Below are 16826 nucleotides of genomic sequence, written 5' to 3'. Positions count from 1 at the left end.
TATTAACATCGAATAGTTCATACAGGTGTTTAATGAGGTTGAGATATCATCTGTTCGAATAAGATGAAAAAAATGGATTATGTAACTTGAACAATGCTATGAATTTTTTTGTTAGAACAAGATGCTTAACCTTTAAATTATAAAGAGTTTTGGGTTGTAATATTAACATTGGTCGGAATTTTTTTTTTAGTTTATTTTAATTTTTTTGTTGAACTGATTGGGTGAAAATTGATTTGGGTTGGAATTGTGCGGGTGGGGGTTGATCCGGGTGGAATTGTGCGGTTTAGAGCTGAGCGAGTCCCAATTTTTAGACAATTATAGGAACGAACTTTTTTATAGTATAGATAGATTGATAGTAATAATAGAAATATCAGTTTTGTTCCGACTTACTAACTATTACGAAAACTTATGAAAGAAAAGTAATATTTTTTTTATCTTGATTAAGTAGAGGAGTTTAAAGTCATTAGACTTCTGATCTAATCTTAAAAAATAATATTGTTGTTTTATAACAGTTTCTTTTTCCGTCAAAAAAATACTTAACACAATGTTTTTTATTTTGTCTTAGGTAAAAATAACGTACTTTTGATTGGAACAATTGCTTTCTAACACCTGATTACTTAAAAAAAATTATAATTAAAAAGTAAACAAATAGTTTTGGTTATGTGAGCTTGTAGATATAACACCCTACTTAACTTAATTTTCCGAAGACAGATGAGAAATTCAAATGTATTTCTCAAATTATAACCATCTTTTTTTGGTATTTATATTAATGTTTTCTGAGTAATACTACCCTATACCTAAACATAAAAAGCTAGATACTGACATGTATAATAGAATATTAATTTAATATAACATAATAACACGATTTGAAAAAGTGTTTTTGCCTCCTATACTAAAACCCTTTTTATCATCTAAATGATAACTAGGAACTATATTAAATTACATAAACTGCGATGCATACTGATACTAAAAAGCGTATCAACTAAATATTGTTAATCTTATTTATTTTCAAATTAATGTTCTATTATTTATATCCATAAGTGATTATTTTCTCGCTCACATAAATTCTCCTATTTATATAAAGTTAAGTTTTGTTAAGCTTTTTTCTCTTTATAAACTTTGAAAATTATTTAGATTATATTTTGTTATTTAGATTTAGAATAATTAGTGATAATATCTACTATATATAAATGTTGTCTTTTCAGACTACAAAGTTTAAAGCTAGGTCAAGACAACTTAACGTTATTGTGTTTTATTTTCAATAAATCAAAAATTACACAAAATAAAATTTAAACTTAAGGCAACTAGTAAGTTGAAATTAAAATTACTAAAAGTTTTGCTTAAAAACATATTTAATCAATTTAAACTTATGTTGTTAGGATCTTATTTACTTTGATTCAATTAAAGCTAATCTAAAAGTTTTTATTTTTAATTTACATACGTATTAAGTAATATTTTTTATTTGTTTAATCTTCGAAAAAGTAATCTAATACATCTTAAATTTTTCATCTAACAAGTTTAGATCAATTAAATTTGACTATTTAAAATTCTTTAATAAATGTATAATGATATTAGTATATCTATAAGATGACACTGTTGTATTTTATAATTAAAATACAACAGTGTCATCTTATAGGTTTTGAAGACTATGTTACTAAATGTTTCATAACGAAAATAATTTTACTTTCGAAATTAAGTTTAACTTTTGAACTTTATAGATTTTTATTATGGCAATTGAAAAGAATATTTTGGTTTTGAATAGTATAATAGTTTATTGAACAAACGAAACAAACGAAAAATTGCTCAAATTTTTTTAGTTCAAGGACCTGGGTACATAAAAAGACCTCTCGGTCGTCGAGTTGCATACCCAGTCACTTTAGTCATATAAAATAATATTAGTTTTTCATTGTTTGAAGTTTTCATTAAAATGTAGCAAGTGTATGAACAAATGCTTTTAATCTAACTTAAAGTTAATACAGATATAAAAATAAAAATAAACTAGTAAAGCCATATAAACAGTGTTACAAAACATGAATGATTAGTAGTATGTTTAAAAACGTTTTGCACAACAAAATAATATTGTAAATTAAATATGATTAGTAAAAACTTCAGAATTTATCATTAGCGTTTTGTTTACTGTATTTACAAAAATATTCTAAGTGCAAATAAGTAGTTTAAGAAACTGAAGAATAAGGCAAATAGATTTGTCATAAATTGTAATCATGTACAATGATTATTTTAAAGCTCTTTCTTTAATTCTGCAGATATGGCAGATGTTTTTCTTAAAAACTTTGTGAAAATGTCAATTGAAATTTCAGATTCATCTTTAAAAACGCTATTGACTAAATTATTTAAAGCAGTCTCTTGATCTAAATGGGGCGGCAAAATTGCTTTTTTTGATTGAACTTTATCCATAACAAGTTTCTCTAACTGTTAATTTTTTTAGATTATAGATATAAATTAGCTGTAGAATTTTTATTCATTTTTAGTTTAAATAATAATTAAAAAAATTTCTAATAAAAACTGTATAACTTTTAATTATCATTACTAGTTGTGAAATACGTTCTGACTTTTATGATAAGTTCAGCTATACAAATAACTTATTCAAACTTATAAACAAGAAATAAATAGATAAGGTTTTATAATGATTTTGAAAGTACTATTTTTTGAAATCAGTAGATATTTTAGGTCATAAAGATAAAATAAGCTCTTATTGAACTGCTTAACTAACCTCTTTTTTATCAACGCTTCCATTATGATCAACATCTACTGCATCAAATACTTCCTTCAATTTTTTTCCATCGAACTGATCCTTCCACTTAATCAGCGCACCACTTTCAACTCCTTCGTGCACCGACTTGCATGTGAATGTGTACAACAATACTGCACTACCTGGTACGTATCCCTCTAAATGAAAATATACAAATTATTTTTAAGAAAAGTACTTTTTAATTACTCAATAGGTATCTACAACAAAGTTGTCTAATTTCTTTATAGTTATATAGTTTTTAAACACGTTTTGGTAATTTTGTAATTTTTAAGAACTAATCGTAAACCAATATGCGATATATTGATAGCTGTAGTAGTTTTACTTTAAATAACACTTTCTTACTTAGGTTTTATTCATTTATTTTGGATCAGTTGTATTTTTCTGTCAGCTTTTTAGTTATTTTTACAGTATATATAAAACTATACTACATAAGTTAAAAACGTTAAAGTTATTTTTTTAAGTATTTTCAAACATGGTACGAGACATTAAGCTGTATCCATGGTGTATAACTTAATAACCGAAAGGTTTTTCGTACACTAGGTCCATAGATTAGACCTTTTGAACGTTTTTTTGTCTTTCAATAAACAATAATAATACAAAGTAAGTCATTTTCATAAAAATTATTAAAAAAACTTTTGTATCTTAACACTAAAATTATTTTTTTTACCTCTACCAAATTCCCCATAACCAAGATGAGGTGGAATTATGGACTTTTTCACTTCTCCCGCACGTATTCCAAAAAGCGCTTTTTCCACACCCGGGGGAGCTAGTCTTCTTCCCAGGTAAATACCAAAGTCATTGTCGGTGCTGGTTATGAAAAAAAATTAAAGATCATTTAATGCTAGAAAAAGTTGTTTTTTACTATTTGTAAGACAAAACATAAAACTTTTTATTATATAAAACTATAATTCCTCTAAAAGAAAAAGATACAGTTTAAGTGTTTGATAAATGACATTTAATCTTCTTGGTTAATACTAATAGCTATTTATATATTATAGTAGTAGGAGCTAACTATTTTGTAAGTTTAAATAAAATTCACGTTAACAAAAGTCTGAATTTTGTTACGAAAAGGTTTTAGTTAATAATTCTCACATGTATAACAACCATAGAAAGTATAATTTATATCCATGCTTAGAGCCTTTATGGCAACTGTAAATCGCAGTAAAATTAATACAATTTTTACTGCTGTAAACAAATCGTACAACAGAAAAGTAGTAAAAGCAATCTCAAAAATCTGCCTAATCAATTACTTTTCACATTTCAAAATTGAAAATGACTAATAAAAACCGTTTTATTTAATTATTACAAAAGTTCATCGTGACTTTGAATGTATTAGGGGCTTTTATAAGAAATAACAGAACCAGGTTCGTAGTAAGTCGCGAGAACTGCTGTTCATGGTCGTGCAGTTTTTTGTATGAAAGATGATTGAAAAACCAGCCTAGCTGATGATGGCTAATACTTTTTGAATATTTAACAATTAACAAAACTTAAACAATGTTAAGAGTAGTTTTTAATATGTACTTTATAAAATCTGTGAGTAAAAAAGTTATTAAGTAATCAAAGACGCAAAATTTCTCATAGTTTTGAGAATCCTTATTTTAAACTACTATACTACCATTTTAAAGTAACTTTATAAGTAAAATAAATTTTAAACTACCTTTCATCAACAAAAGTTCCATCCATGAGTTCAAGTTTATAAGCGATGACAACATAGTCTCCAATGTGAGCTGCATAACTATTTTCTTGCGTTGCTGGCTTTATAACTTCACTTGTAACCTCGTCTTTAGGATTGTGGAAATCAATAACGTGAATGTCGAAAACTAAAACTGCTGAAGGAGGAATGACGTTTTCTGTTTATAAAATTAACTTAGCTTAGTAATTGTATCTTTTGTAAAAAAATGGTTTAAATTTGTAAACTTTAACATCAAATTGAGTTAAATCGATGTTCGTCTAAAGTTTACTGAACATTCGCAATAGGACAAAAACTTCACATAACTATTGGACTCTCAGTAAATGAAAACTTTAAACTGGAAATTACCGATTCCAGGTTCACCATAACCAAGGTGTGGAGGAACAACTATTCTTAACCATTCACCCATGCAAACTCCAATCAAGCCCCTGTCTACTCCAGGTATCAGTCTTCTCATTCCAACGTAAGTGTTGTACGTTTTTCCTCGTTCATAACTGTTGAATAATTAATTACTTTTTTTTATAAAGAAACGTTTTGAAGACAAGTAAAAACTTTTGTAACAATGCAATCAAACTAGGTTGAAATTAACTTTAAATTATAATTTCTTAATTGATTCAAGTATATCTTGGTGCTGTGTATTTTAAAATAAAAGTTTTATGTTGACATCTTAATAACAAGATACTAATTTACTTGACAATAAAAAGAACAAGATTTATTTTTTGCTATCAAATTTTTTATTGTTTCAGCAGTTCAATAATATAAGTACCGTAATATATGATATCCATTATTATATAAAAAGCATTTAAAATGTATCAATAGAAAAAACAGTTTAAGTGTTACTGAAATGTAATTTTTTCAAATAACAACTTTGAATTAGTTAATAGTTTAATATAAAATGTTAGCTAGTAATTAAAATAACAATAACTAATTAAGAGTGTATTAAAAACAAAGTTTTTTTTTAAGTTTATGAAATTTCATACTGTCAATTTCTTCGTTTATTTTCTTCTATTAAGAAAAATATAGTTAAAAACCGAAAAAAAAAGTAGATTAATTGGAAAAAGTTTTAAAAAAATAATAAGTTTAGTACGAAATTTTTGGCAGAAGGTATCTAAAATTGTGATATTATAATAGTTTTTACCTTACAACGAAAGTACACAAACCACTGAAAATTATTAGGCGGTTTAACATTTGTTCGACAACAATGCATGTAATACTTTTATTTTTTCTTCTTATCAAAAATAAGTTCAACTTTAACTTTTGACCTTATTGAACAAAAATTATCTTTTTATTTTTAAAATTTTTCTCAATGACATCAAACTTTTTAAGCTTCAATGACGAGCGGTAAAAGTGTACTTTTCAACTCACCTTGAGTCAAATTTAGTTCCATCAACAAAAGTACCGTTATAATGGTACCTTATGTAGTCAGAAGAAACCAGTTTTCTAGTGCAATTAGCAACCGGTTTAACAACAATTTTTTGTTGTGGATCGGATGGATTGTGAAAATCTATGACATGCACTTCAAAAACCACTGTTGCCGATGCAGGTATGTTCTTGCCTTTATAATAGTTTCAGTTAAGCTTAGATTTTTTTTTTTTAAATTTTGTATACAACTCTGAGGTTAAAAAGACTTTTCCATTTATAGTTCAAAAATTGTTTTTAGAGTTTTGAGGCTAGTATACTTAAAGGTCAGTCTTGCACGTTTTCTGAGTCATCAAAAAAAAGCTTTTTTTCATGTTATTTTTAGTTTTAAGTATTAAAACTTTATTTTTTGGTTAATTTTTAATATGTTTTGGTAGAGTTAGGGATAAAGGTATAATCAAAAATAAATTTAAAAAAACTTTTTTTAAAATGCTGACTCATCAAATATGAAAATCAGGCTGACCTTAAATTATACTTTTTTTTTCATATTTAAATTTAAAAACAAAAGTGATTTAGTTTATATATTTAGTACTAAATTTTATAACAAAAGTAAACAGGTATATTGTTTATAAACCGTCTCCTTTTTCCCCATAGGCCATGTTTGGAGGTATCGTTATTCTTCTAATTTCTCCCTGACACACCCCTATAAGACCTTCGTCCATACCTTTTATCAAATATCCTTTGCCAATATATGTGTTATATGTCTGTTTTTCTTGGTAGCTGTACAGAATATTGAACGTTTTTTTTAGTTATTCTAAACTTGGGTGTTTATTCTGAAAAGCAGTCGACTGCAGCAATAGTGTTGTTGCTTTGTAGTACTTGAAAGCTAATAATAAAGTAACGAACCTAGAATGAAACTTCTGACTGTTTAGCAAAGTGCCATTGTAGTGGTATCTAATGTAATCTCCAACTTCCAGCTTTCTTTTACAGTTTTCTGCTTCTTTTACAATTTCTACCTACAGTTTTTAAAGTTTTACTTCTTAGTCTTAAAGAAATGTTGGTTTTTAAAACGTATATACTAAGTACATGTTAAGAAAACTAATGTTTTTCACTTTTACAAAGTTTTTTTAACCTAGCTGTTATTTCATGATTACGCATTTTTTCGAATGTTTATGTTTTTAATCTTTAATTTAAGTAATAAAAAGTACACTGACTTTAATTTCATCATTTTGGTTCCAAATATCAAGCAAAATTGTATTAAATATTATTGTTGCATTTGCTGGAATGGAACCACTTGGAGAACCTATATTTAATAACACATAAAATAACGTTTTAAAGTGTAAAAAAATTGATTATTTTTCTATAAATTATATTTAATTACAAAAACGATTAGTTTTATTTGAAAACTTGCAAAACAGGATACTACTAAAATTTGATAGAAAATAATGGACCAATAGGTTTCTAAAAATCGAGCTTTTAAAATTCTTAAATTAGGATTACAAGATTTTTTTCTAATTTTCTAAATAAATAGAGTCTAAGCAATTTGTTTTTGATATTCTGCAGCACAGTCTTGTGGGTAGCCAGACAAATTACTAATTTTTGTAAATACAACGTCGTTTTACCAACCAGATTCGCCATAAGCAAGATGAGGTGGTATCGTAATAATTCTGTGTTCATTAACGCACATTCCTAATAGTCCAATGTCCATGCCCTCGATCAGCCATCCGTTAAAAACAAACGTATCGTAGCTATGACCTCTGCTGTGGCTAAAAAAACGTTATATATTTTTGTTTTTGATCCACTTCAGTATATTTTACTTTTGTTAATACTTGTCTATACTATGCTAAAAATTAACAAAATTTAATCTTAGACTTGAATACGTCCAACATGTGAATATTAATTATAGTTTAACAAAAAACGACAAAAAATTTGGAACTAATTTTGCTTTTATTTATAGCTCAATTTTTAAAAACATAAATGACTATTGTACTTACTATTCTTACTTTTAAAACTTAGACAAAATACATTATTATGAGATGTATAAATTAGTTTTACCTAGAATCAAAGTAGGTGCCATCTTCTAGCATACCGTAATAGTGGTATCTCACAAAGTCTTTTTTCTCAACTTTCCTTATACAGTTTAATGGTTTAAAAACTGTATCTATTTTGACCTAATAAAAGTTGTATTAGTTTGAGAAAACAAAAAATAATATTTTTGTAAGGTTTTAGAAGTTTTATGTTCTAACAATTGTATACAGAAAGCACTTTAACTTATTTAAAAAACTAAAAAAAATAAAATGTTTTAATATGTGATACCCACTCGTTTTTGTTTTTTTATTGATTTAACTGTACGTTTAATGTTTTTTTAATTAATAACTTTATTTTGTTCTTATAAATATTACTTTTCGTAAATATGAATGAATTCATTAATCTTAAACTCTCATTTGAATTAGATTTTAAATTTCTTAGAAAAATTAAATGAAAAAAAACAAGTTTCGTTTATTAAACTTTTCCTTTATAAATTGATAAGCGAATCGTTAAAAGTACGATATTAATTTTATAGCAAACAAGTATGAAACAATTTTTTCTTCTTCATGTATAAACTTTAAAACTGTTACAATATTTATATCAACAGAAAAATTACTTGAGGCATGTCATTACTTTCTTCGGCAACTATTGATTTTCCTAAACAAAAACTAATCACAACAAAACATGCGATCCAGCTGAAATTTTCCATGCTTTTCGATTCTATTCAAATAATTTAAAAATGACCTGTTAAATAATTAATAATTATGTTTTAGTTCTTTTAAACTTTCATTAGCTATTAAAAAAATTAACTGTTGTTAGTTTATCTATCTAACTTCTTTCCTACCAAGAAAATATAAGAAAATAAAATATTATTTTTTAAACATAAACTTTTAGCAGCCTTAATTAGTAAGTTAATAAACACTAAAAGAAAAACAGCTAAAAGTACTAAAAACATCTGAAGCACCTGAGGATGTTTTAGTTATAGAATAAATTGAATCAAAACTAAGCATTATTAGTTGTAATATCATACAAGACTGCCACGAAACAAAAGTAGCTTAATAAGACACACTAGCTTCACTCAAGCTTTAAAATTGCCGGTGTTTATTCAAGCGTGCAATGCTGCGTAGCATTGCTTAATACAAAAATCTGCCTTTAGTTTTACTACTAAGATTTTTGTATGAGCTAGCTTGTTTTAAAATTAAATTTTACCTAAAAGCTTTTAAAAATCTTACATCTTTATAATAAACTTTCTTAGCAATTTCGACTAAATTAATCTTGTATTTCTTGTAGTCTGTTTATTAACTTCTCCGCACTGAGTTTAGAGCTCTTTAATAACTAATTAAAAGTATATGTTTAAATTACAATAATATGTCAACTAAGTGTTAAGATTTCAACTTAAATTTGTTTGTGTAATCAATATTTACCTATGTAGACAGCGTATTTTTTGATTTTTAGTATAAATCTTTTTATAATACGAATTTAACAATTTCAAACAATTTTACAGTCTAAAAACTTAAGCTTAAATCTGACAAAGAAACATTTATCTCTATAAAATAGCAACTAAAGTAACTAGTATTCATAAAACTAATACTAATTTTTGTAATTTGTTTTTATTGCTAAAATTATCTTTTTTTAATATCATCAACATGTACAATCACCATAATAACTAAATTTCTATAAAAAATATTAAGAATTTATAATTGAAAATTTGATAACTGTTTTTAAACTAAATATTAGATATTAACAACTTAAATATATTACTATAATGCTTTTTTTTTCTTTTGAATAAGAATTTTAACTTCCTTAAAATTTGATATCAAAAGTTTTTTTTTTTTTTTGTTAATAATTTTATCTGTATACTAAAAGTTAAATTACTACTATAAAGATATCTAACGGTTTTAATTTTTAAGTTTAGTATCATTTTTCTTCAATACTAAATAAAACAAAGAACTTAAATTAAATTCCAAATAAAAAATTGAAATGTTGCTTTATTAAAGTCGTGGTCGAGTAATTGAAATTACATGGTAATTTCTTAGTAAACTGTAAGAATTAAAAACTGTAAATGTGGTAATATACCCTTATATAACCCAGTTTTCAATTGCAATAAATTAAATATATGTAATGAGTTGCTTCTAATTACTTTTTTTTGCAAAGAAATAAGGGTAATTTAACTTTAGTGTTACGCTAGAAATTTTATATATTAAAACTGTAGATTCTAATTCAAAAGTAGTAAATAATCTATATACATTTACTTATACTAGCATTTTCGATTGAAAACTTTATGCAAACTAGTAAAGAGTTTTCTTTTTTTTTTAATTTATAAACTTATTAAGAATAAAATTGAATTCAATTAATTTCTGCTAAAGCTAATTGCTAGGTGCTCCAAGCCCTAAAAATATATTACTGATTTATAGTGTTTACATCTTATAAATTTAACACTTAAATTTTTGTAGCAAATCGAAAGTATATATGTTATCATAAGTAAAGTTTACAAATAAATCTCGTTTTAAGTTAGTAACTTATTTTTCCAGGGGTACCAAATTCCAAGAAAGCCAGTCTTTCTTTAGCCGCTCCTGTTATATAACGATAGTTAAGCTATAGTTGTATTAAAATAATACCAGTATACGTAAAACTATTTCCTATGTAACTATGTCTCTAAGCATGTGTTTTAACAACTATTTTGTTCATATAATAAGTAATTCAAAAATATATAATGTAAATTAAACAATTTTAGAAATCTTTGGCAGCAATCATAAATACATGTTTATTATTCTTACTATTAAAAACTTTATAATAACCTATAAAGCATATAAACCTAAATTTATGTTTAGAAATGTACTAGTTTGAAAAGATGTTTTGATTTTTTATAACGGAGATGTTGTTAAATTTGTTAAAAAATGCTTTTAGTCTATAAATTTAAGCAACTCTTAAACTGAATTTTTTAAACATATTATACAATTTTTTGTGTTATTAACGTAATAACAATTGACAAAAAAAAAGAAAACTACTGTTTTAAAGTTTTAGCAAAAATATTAGTTTCTTATTTAATTAACTAATATAATAAGCATTTTTTTCGAAAATTTAATAATTAAATATTTATATCACATTATTATGTTGAAAATTCGAGAAGTGTTTGCAATGTCGAACCATTCTAAAGCTTTGTTTGGTCAGTCATGCATTTGTTTCTCTTTTAGTTTTATAATTTATATACAGACAGTTTTTTTACCCTTAAATACAAACAAATAAATTTGATTAGAAATGCAGAGTGTGTCTTTACATCTTACTTTCTGCAAACACCAATGATTCATTCACCCCTTGTTGTCACGTGTTTCACGAAAAGTTCATACAACGATCCATGCTAACGAGTTCGGGTTGCAAATGACAGCGAGGTGCTCAGGATTTGGGCTACTTGATGAGTTTACAGTGGTTGTTTAGTTGAAGCTGATAACTTTCTTAAAGAAATGTTTGAACTTGATTAGATGAAAAGAGCAAATGTGTTTAAGACAATAAAAAACCTAGACAAAGAAAAAAATATCTCAAAGAAACAGACAAAACGAAACAAGAAAAAAGTAAAAATCAGCAATTGGAAAACTAATTTTGATAGTCAAATTAAGAAAATTGAATCAACAAACGGAACTCATATGTTACTTTTCTTAAAATTTAAAAATTGAAAACGAAGCTGAGAAAAAAAAATTGTAATTAGGATAGTTCTTTCAAATTAGATTGCAAAGAAATAAACATAACTGAAACTAATAGCATCCTGCTACAAACTTTTTATGACTTTGCAGAAAATCTTCTTAACTTATGTCTGTATCAGTTGTTAAGGTAAAAAATTTAAAACAATGTTTTAAGAATTAAACGGATACAATAAAAGAATAAAAAACCTTTTGTTTAATACAATTTTAAAAATTAAACTAGATAGCTATAACAAAAACCAAAAGCTCTCAAAATTAATTAAATGTTTTGAAAAATAGTTAAAGAAATGTTCAACCAGAACAAACATTTAGAAAAAAAATTACCAGGAACTGCAATTAGAAAAGAGAAGTACTTGATAAATAGTGTCTATCAAATTATCAATTTAATAGACACTAATGATGATAACTGTAAAAAAATACTTAGAAACAGTGATAGGATAAAACGAGAAGATAACTTAGATAGAAAAAACTAGAATTTTTTTGAAATAACAGTTTTATTATAATATGACAAATGTTAAAGTTATTCATATTTTGAAACACTTATTTGCTAAGGTTTAAAAGATTATTTTACATCCAATCAAACTAGGTCTAGAAATAATTTATGTGGACAAACTTTTACTTGTCATAAAAACACTACAACTAGTATATTAAACTTTATTATATAAACTAAGAGATGCTAATTAAAAATATTAATTTTTCAAGTAACAACGTAGATCTACTGAGAAATGAAGATTTTATTTTTGTGAGTGGAGGTTTCATCAATCGAGTAAACTTATCAAATCATACTGATTATGTTTATAACAAATCAGTTTACAAAGTGGACGTAAGTTCGAGCAAAAGGACGTCCGTGAGATAGGACCAAAAATCTACTGTTTTAAATATATTTAGTAGGTGAAATAACCGAAAAAAACTGCTTCACAGATACTAAAGTAATAGAAGTAAATGAAGGAGTTTTCGCAGTTCAAACATATATTTTCACATATATTTTTCGTTTGCCAGGTGTATTACTGTAGCTGGCGAGATTTTTCAACGACTTGATTGGCAAATGCAAAATGTGAAGTTTAGATTCACGCAAATCGATTTCTGTGTCAAGCATAAATGAAAAAAGGATTAGTTTATCCCTAGTTTACTTCCAATATAAAGTGTAGGCAGTAGGAAGTTCAAACTGGACAAACTATAGCTTAGACACAACAGAAACCTACAACTTGTCAGAAAACAAATAGAAAATGTTGACTGCAAAATTCAGTGAAAACGAATGGGTCAAAGCGGGGTTACCCACAGTAAAAACGTTTTTGTATTAGGAGGGTGTTATGATGATTACCATAACCTATATCTTTCTGTTTTGTTAAGATCAAAGTTTAAATTTTTACTAAAATAACTGGTGAAGAGTTATTTCCACTTATTAAGTTTTGTTAAATATTTCGTTATAAATAGTGATACATGTCTGTATCAGTTGATAAAGAATTAGTCTTTGTAGTTTGAGTTATACAAATATTATCATTTTGGAATTTGGTGTTGTATTACGATTCAGTATATATTTATTTTTTAATGTAGTTCATAAAACAGAAAAGCACTATCATGGATACTACTAAGTATTTAGAATGTTATAAAATATATACTTACAACTCAAAATTAATTAACTTAGTTATAAAGTAATTTTTAATACTGAATTCATTATACAAATTAATTTTAACAGTATTATAAAGGTGAATATAAAACTAAACCATTAGTATAACAAACTCAAAAGTAATAAACTAATAAACTAGCCTAATTTAAAAACATACATAGATTAATAACACAACAAAAGCTGTTCAATTAAAGTGCTTTTTGCTATAAAATGTAAGTGGTTTGTAGAACTATAATAAACTAAGTGTTATTTTTTACTTTTTTTTTAATAATTTGCATTTCATCAACATTAACATTGACACTTCTGACATAAATAGCTTTAAAGAAAACATAGGCTAAAGTCATCAGATTAAACTTTTATGTGCCGTGCGACAAACTCGAATTATTATCAAAACTGAGAACTTGGTCTACCGATAACTTGCAATATAGTCAAAACTGTAAATAAACTCATTGTATTAGTGCAAACATACACACTTACTATTTACTTTTATGTACTAACTTAAAAAAAGCTTATGATCAGAATAAAAAGTTTTTTTTAAGTTTTTATCAGATGCACATTAGTAATAAAACTTTTTGCGTTAATTTTTTCTAAAAGTTAATGGAATAAGTAGATTTTAAACTTCTAAGACAGGTAAGCTTTTTTACTCTAACTACTTAGTTAAAAATAATCTTAGTAAAGTTTTTTTTTTCACGTATATAAATGAAAAAAGAGTGTTAGATTTTATAACTTGCTTTATAAACTTCTAATATTAAGGCTTAATAAGTTTGTTTGTTTAACTTTTTTGTTAGCACTTGAAGTTATAAAGTACAGTTACAATCTATCCTTATAGTTATTTTTTTCTTTAATAAAATAAACAGTTAAATTTTTTTACAGCCTATACATTATGCTAATTATTTATAAAAACTTTAACAAAAGAGTAAGCATGATAAAATAAGTAGATAGGTCTCCCTAAAGTACAAATAATAGCTCATTCAGCAAAAATATTATGTACAATTTAAAGAAAACTGATAATTCAAAACCTAACAAAAGAAAATAGTATATAAAAAAAGATGAGGTTATAACACAAAAACTAAACAAAATAACTTAAGTTACAATTAAAACTATTAACCTTAAAAACTGGAAAATAACTTTTTACTTTGTTGTAATTTGTTGTGGTTAAATAAGTTTTTTTTGAGTTTCTATGTTTTTTAAGTATCGTTTATATTTGCCAATTCTATTTTTATTAATTTTTTTTAACATAAACTTTAAACGTTGATAACTTTTTTGTCATTATTATTAAAAAAAAAGTGTTTATAGAAATTTTTTTACTGTGCACAAAAACTTTAGTACGATAAATATATTTTTAGTTTTAGATAAGATTTGATGGTTATTTTTTATCTAAAAAAAGCTAATTGTTACTAAAATATCAGCTATTAACAACCATGTTAAAATAACTAATAATGTTAAATTAACTAATAAAACTGTTAGAATAAAAATTACAACGTTTTAAGCATATTTTTTGCCTTTCAGCTATTAACATATTATTCAATGCTTAAAACGTAGTAATGTTTAATGCAGTTTTTTTTTAAGTCTACTTTGTACAAAATTTATTTTCTAGTAGTTTACTAAAAACAGCTTTTGAAAAAGTTTAAGACTACTGTTTTATAGAACAGATAATAACTTTTGTTTTATTACGAAAATTGACTGCTTCGTTTTAATTTTAAGCTTTGTAAAAAGCCATATTACTAAATTGAACTGCTCAATACTAATTCTAGCTGTTATTTTTAATCATGAAAACACATGTTATTTTTTGAAAAACTACATATAGAAAGAACTCAGATAAGACTTTATAATAGAGTTTTATTATATTTCTTTTTATAGATTAATATAGGTTTAAGGTTTTAGTTATAACTTAATTTTTATTAATTGCTCACACATTATTAATGTGTTTTATCAAAAGTTATATAAAAAGTTTTAATCTTCTCAAATGTTTTTCAGTGATAAATAAAATTTAAATAACATTTTATATAAGTATTGACAAGGTTTTTGACCTAAACTTAATTTAACAATTAAAGTCTTAAAAGAATAAACAATATAAATTCACCTCTAGAAGTTGAGATCTTTGTATGTGTTTTCAAAAAATCAAAACATGTAATAAATAAAATGTATGTAAATAAAAATAGATATTTATTTATTTCACTGAATAAGAATTAAAGAAAATAATATTTTTTTTTGATTTTACTTTTTTCCCTATGATATAATTAAGGAAAGATGTTATAAATTAATAAACTATTAAAAGTCTAATAAAATATCAATACATCTCCAATCTGCTTCTATTTTTTTAATTAGAAAATATTGTATGCTACTATCTTAGTCCTTTCTAGTGCACTATTTTTCATGTAAAAAAACTAATTTACTTTCCATGAATACTCTTTTTGCTTTTCTTGAAGTACTTCTTTTGGGTTGCTAAAAAGTTGTTAGTTTTGCATCGTTTTGTACATGGTCTACATAAAAATATGTGAACATTATTTAATACCCTTATCCCTACCCTCCTTAACCAAAAACCAAATTCAGTTAGTTATGAAAGCTTATACTTAAAGAATTTTCCTAAACCTTAGTAGACAGTCAAAAAATGTGCCTGATGCTTTACCAAGCATCAATTAATCTCAGTGTCCATTAGTGAATTATAAAAGTTACTTGAGACATATTGTACAAAGTTTTCATACAGAGTTGCCACTTTACCTGGAAAAACCTGGAATTTTAACAATTTTCACATGTTCAGTAGTATAATTTCGATTGGACTCAAAAAATCTATCATAAAAAAAAAAATTGTCATCATCAAAATTTTTTTATTAAAAAACTTATTTAAAATAGCTTTACAGTATCTTTCCAATGTTTTTATACTATTTAACACAGTTTTTTACCTTAAACTTAACTAAAAACTAAAAATAGACCCAAAAATGTGTACTTTTAAAAACCTGGAAGAAATTTAGAAAACTTTTTTTTTCAAATTTGAAAAAACAAGTGGCAACCCTGTTTCATACTTTAAGTGCAAATGTAGACAATCTTTATTTATGGTAAAAAATATCTTCAAAGTTTTTAGACTTACTTCTAAACTTTTAGAAAATTCTTTGGCTTAGGACTTTAGTTGTTCATGCCAAAACCTGAGCTTGCTGAAAAAACTGACTCAATAGTGTCTAAATAACTTTGGCAGAGTAAGCTACAACATATCATCAGCAAATAGAAGAACATTTTGTTTATCTCTTAGATGTGCAAACTTAATTGAAAAGAGAACCATCAGCTCTTTGACAATCCAAAAGTAAGCTTTAACAGCGTTGAACAGAAAATTTGAAAAATATTTGGAGTAAGTACAAAGTCTTGCTTTACCACACCTTTAATTTCAAATCAATCACCATATTGGATAATTACACTTGTGTTTGTGCAATAAATTGTTGGTATTATTTATATTTTTTACTGTCTAAGTAATTTATACGTACCATAAGAATTTTTTTTGTTCAATCATATAGTTATATAAAGTTTGACTAGTATATTTTGTACTAATTATCTTTTTTAAACATATGAAAATACATTTAGCTTTTATACTGTCAATAGGTTTATATTTAAATTTAAACCATAAAGGGGTTTACCTTACAACTTAAAAATGTAATTTTAAATGTT

General features: G+C 25.1%; 1 protein-coding gene across 1 annotated transcript; it reads right to left on the bottom strand.

Moving 5' to 3' along the window:
* Nucleotides 1-1758: 1758 nt before the first annotated feature.
* LOC145830148 (peptidyl-prolyl cis-trans isomerase FKBP9-like) lies at nucleotides 1759-8593 on the bottom strand. The gene is made up of 12 exons (XM_082938039.1): nucleotides 8464-8593; nucleotides 7875-7990; nucleotides 7446-7585; nucleotides 7034-7122; nucleotides 6726-6835; nucleotides 6454-6599; nucleotides 5826-6015; nucleotides 4809-4954; nucleotides 4428-4620; nucleotides 3438-3577; nucleotides 2732-2907; nucleotides 1759-2430 (listed from the first exon to the last, which is right to left on the bottom strand). The coding sequence occupies exons 1-12, from the start codon at nucleotides 8554-8556 to the stop codon at nucleotides 2239-2241; spliced, it is 1731 nt and encodes a 576-aa protein (XP_082794165.1). The 5' UTR covers nucleotides 8557-8593; the 3' UTR covers nucleotides 1759-2238.
* Between the last annotated feature and the right edge of the window lie 8233 nt (nucleotides 8594-16826).

Source organism: Thalia democratica, chromosome 2 (assembly GCF_965202585.1).
Source record: "Thalia democratica chromosome 2, ktThaDemo2.hap1.1, whole genome shotgun sequence".
Taxonomy (NCBI): domain Eukaryota; kingdom Metazoa; phylum Chordata; class Thaliacea; order Salpida; family Salpidae; genus Thalia; species Thalia democratica.
Note: the sequence above shows the minus strand (reverse complement) of the source record. Positions and strands in the feature narration are given on the sequence as shown.